The sequence below is a fragment of the Lactuca saligna genome, chromosome 4, assembly GCF_052625555.1.
Source record: "Lactuca saligna cultivar CGN05327 chromosome 4, ASM5262555v1, whole genome shotgun sequence".
In the NCBI taxonomy this organism is placed as follows: Eukaryota; Viridiplantae; Streptophyta; class Magnoliopsida; order Asterales; family Asteraceae; genus Lactuca; species Lactuca saligna.
This window is the reverse complement of record NC_136420.1, coordinates 30921421-30925574: the sequence shown is the minus strand read 5'-3', so window position 1 is coordinate 30925574 and position 4154 is coordinate 30921421. Positions and strand designations below refer to the sequence as shown.

General features: G+C 38.6%; 1 protein-coding gene across 1 annotated transcript; it reads left to right on the top strand.

Annotated features, from left to right (window-relative positions):
• Positions 1–445: 445 nt before the first annotated feature.
• Positions 446–2524, top strand: LOC145041482 (uncharacterized). Its single transcript, XM_078989583.1, has 6 exons — positions 446–633; positions 751–798; positions 886–933; positions 1050–1097; positions 1187–1847; positions 2035–2524. The coding sequence occupies exons 1-6, from the start codon at positions 468–470 to the stop codon at positions 2366–2368; spliced, it is 1305 nt and encodes a 434-aa protein (XP_078845709.1). The 5' UTR covers positions 446–467; the 3' UTR covers positions 2369–2524.
• The last annotated feature ends 1630 nt before the right edge of the window (positions 2525–4154 follow it).

Genomic DNA, 4154 nt, shown 5'->3' with positions numbered 1-4154 from the left:
GTTTCATTTTTTGTTTTCTAGTGTACTGTAAATATTTTGTTGCCAAAAATATAATATCAACAATGGTCCTATTTTAATAGTCAAACTTATTAATATTATGATTTATTGTAAAGTTAATACTAATTCAATACCAACATATAATCATTAGCTGTTTATATTATTATATTCTCACATTATTTTTTTTCAATTACTCAAAAGTCAATCTCTTAATTACACCATGTTCAATATTTTACCTTTTTCTCATATTATCATAGAGGTTCAAAACGTTATTATTGAGTCAAGGCCAAAACCATCGGTAAACCTGTTTAACCATGGAGTGAGCAATCAATGGCATCTTAAATGCAGACATCAAGAAATCAACCAACCACATATTTCATCTCCTTGCTTTAATTTACTATTCTACCCATCCCTTCCTCTTTCTTTTTTCGCTATATATACGACTTGAATCATAACCCTTTCTCCACACCATGCTGAAGCTAAAGAAAATGGAGACAAACAAAACCCTAACAACATGGTTGCTGGTATGGGCATTTGCTGCTGGTTTGTCTGTTGCTTCTTCAAACTTTCAAGATGAAAAAAACTTCTACTTCTACTACACTCCATACCCAAATACAGTCTCTCCTCCACCCACAGGTAAAAGCTTTGAAGTTCAGAGTGATGAATCATATACATTAATTTCTCTGTGTTTTTAATTTATGGATTCTGATCTATCCTTTTGTTGATTCTTGATTTCTTGTGGTTTGTTTGCAGTTTCCTACCAAAATCCACCCCCTGCTCATGCAAGTGATCCTCCCGTAGGTAAAAGTTTACCACTTTTGAGCAATGGGCTTGTAAATTTTGTGCATATCGACGGAATCTGATGTATTTGTGGTGTTCTTTTTGTAGTGTATTACCAAAATCCACCACCTGCTCATGTAGATAATCCACCCGCAGGTAAAAGTTTTGATCTTTTGAGCAATGGGTGATCTAATCTTGTTATTTGTGTATATTTGAGGTACCCATTTGCTGATTATTGATTTACGTGTGTGTGTGTGTGTGTGTTTTTGCAGTTTCGTTACCATCTCCACCGCCGGCTCATGCAAATGAACCACCTGCAGGTAAAAGTTTAGCAGTAAAATGTGTGTATATTTTGATGGAATATGATGTACGTGTTGTTGATTCTTGATTTATGATGGTTTGTTTGCAGTTTCCTACCAAAATCCACCTCCTACTCCTCCGTCAGGCGGCAGCACACCGCCTGCTCATGCAGAGACCCCCCCATCATCTGGTAGCAACACACCGCCGGTTCAACCTACACCGCCTCATCATCACGGGCATGGTGGTCACCATCATCACCATGGACAAAAACCACCTACGAACTGCGACATTCCACCAACTAGTGGCGCTCACAACCCCACTCCTCCACCTCCTACCGGATATTACAACCCTCCAAGCAGCGGTGGCAGTGGCAGTCCTGGCAGTTCTCCTAGTGTCACACCAACTACACCTTCTCAACCACCTGTAGTCAATCCTCCCTCTCCCACCCCGCATCACAACCCTTCTCCACCAAGTGGTTGCAGTTGCGGAGTTCCGTCAAGTTCACCTCCAACCGGACCCATCGTAGCTCCCTCCCCCACGGATTCTCACAGCCCTCCCCCAACACCGGCCTCCGGATACTACTACTCACCTCCAGCAACTCCTTACTCCAACCCGCCGTCGAAAACTCCCTCCACCACCCCAGGGTCACACTCTGATCCATCAACCACCCCACGATCAAAAACTCCGTCTACAACTCCACCTGTTACTGGTAACACGGTCCCTTCTCCTCCACTTTTCCCAAACATACCCTTCATTGGAGGCACATGCGAGTAAGTAACTACAAACTGACCTGATTTGAAAGAAGAAAATTTTATGTTCTTGTACTATAAAATTGGATCATGTAGGTCCGCTTGTGCATATATGTTCGTTTTGGAAGGTTTATTCTTTATAGTTTATATACCACTTTAAGCAGACAAAATCTTTTACAAAGAAATTGATTTCCATTTTCTAATGCAGTTTCTGGAGAACACACCCACGGTTGCTCTCGGACCTATTCGGGTGGTGGCGTACGACAATAGGCCGGGTCATGGGGCTTGACCACCTTCCTGGATTCGGGTCAATCATGAACTTACAGGAAGCACTTTCAAACACCAGAACCGATGGCATTGGTGAACTCTACCGAGAAGGAACAGCTTCTTTGCTCAACTCCATGGTCAACAAGAACTTCCCCTTCACAACCACCCACGTTCGAGACAGTTTCATGGCATCTCTGGGTTCAAACAAGGCGGCAGAGGCTCAAGCGAAGGTTTTCAAGCTGGCGAACGAGGGTCATCTGATGCCGAGGGTTTAATTAATCGATAATTCGATCTGTTTTTATTTTATATATCAAGCTTTCTTGTTGTTTGCATTTAGTGGGATTTCTTGCTAATTAACAGCTACTGTGATGTTCTATTCTATACCATGTTTACATGGATTATATATCGGAATTAGTTTGCTAGTTACTTCATGAATGAGATTACATTGTTGTTCGCCATGGTCAAAGCATTTATTTAAGAACATAATGATAAGTAACAGAAGTGTAGTTTAAAGGCATTGCAAAAGGGTTGGTGAAATTGCAGTTAAAAGGTAATGTACGAGCGGTAGTGAAGTAGAGTGATGCCAGGAGGATACATACCAGTACTGTAGTAAACGACAAGGCTTTGGTCCTTGTTTTTTGAAACAATGAATTGACTCACATACTCATCAATAATATAAAAATGAAAGTGATTATTTTTCTCCATAATAATTTGATTATACTTTATAGAAGAAATTTATAAAAATAGTCATTTACACTAATGATATTACAAAAATAGCCAAAAAAAATCGAAATTACAAAAATAGCCTACGATTTCGAAGATGAGAAGGCCCCATCTGCGAAATAGGCTTCTCATATGCGAAAGTACAAGTGCCTAAAGCACAACTGTGCTTTAGGTGTTTGTACTTTCGCAGGTGTTTTTTTTTTTTTTTTTTTTGCTGTATTTATAGGGGTAATTTTGCAGATGGAATAGGTCCATCTGCGAAATCCTCTGACTCTATCTGCGAAATCGTTGTTATTTTTGTATTTTTTTTTTTTAGGTTGACTATGAAATGATTTGTTTTCACTACGAAATCAGGTTGCTATATAAATAGTTTTGTAGAAAAAATATCATTTTAGTTGTTATTTGTTTAGGAACTCTCTCTACAATTTGCTCAAAAAATGATTGAATATATGGTTTGTCTTGTAACCGGTGGGAGATGGCAAGTTAATGGAACTAATCTGGAATACATATGTCCACAGGGAGGTATTTCTGAACTTGCTTTGATATTTTCTAAGTATATTAGTTATAGTGATTTTGTATCTTTGGTAAGAAGCAAAATTGGTTTGTTAGACAAATATAGAATTAGTCTTCGTTTCCACCATCCTGAATTAAATTATTATATAGCTATAGTTGAAGACATGGATGTTAGAATGTTGATAAACGTAATCAAATGTAGTGGAGGAAGGGCTGTGAAAGTGTTTGTGGTGGTTGATGAAGTTGAGGAGGTTAATGGGGGTGGTGAAATTGGAAACCAGGTTGTTGGTAATTTATGCAGTTATAAAGGGAGCAACGATCCGATAGGTACTTTCAATACTCCTAGTGTACCTCAGTTTCACAGTGTTGCTGAAAATGTTAATGTTAGTTATTCACCTATTCACTATGTGGAACCTGAGAATTACAAGTCTGTTGGTGATGATGATGTTGGTGCATATCTTAATCATGTGGGTGCTCGTTGTGATGATGTTGCCGAACAAGAAGTTAAACTTATGAATAGGCGTGTGGTAGATAAAACTAAAAAGAAAAAAAATTCAAGTCAAAAAAATGAAAAAATCATGTTTACGGGCATTATGTTGATGTTGGTGATGTATGTTTAGATATAAGCGAGCTACAAAGCAATTCCGATAGAGATGAGTTGGGTGATGAAGTTAAAGCTAAGTTTCCCGATAACCTTTTTCACGGTATGCCCCCTGTACCAGCATGGCCAGTTGATATTAATAAAGATATCCCAACACAGATGGTAGACATGAATCTTCAAAAGATTCAATGTGAGAGTATATTTAAGAACAAAGAACTTTTAAA

Excerpts from the sequence above, each read along its gene's own strand:
- LOC145041482 (XM_078989583.1), top strand. The coding sequence starts at position 468 with ATGCTGAAGCTAAAGAAAATGGAGACAAACAAAACCCTAACAACATGG. Across the intron at positions 1,098-1,186 it reads TGCAAATGAACCACCTGCAG|TTTCCTACCAAAATCCACCT; the intron begins GTAAAAGTTTAG and ends GTTTGTTTGCAG. Across the intron at positions 1,848-2,034 it reads TTCATTGGAGGCACATGCGA|TTTCTGGAGAACACACCCAC; the intron begins GTAAGTAACTAC and ends TTTCTAATGCAG.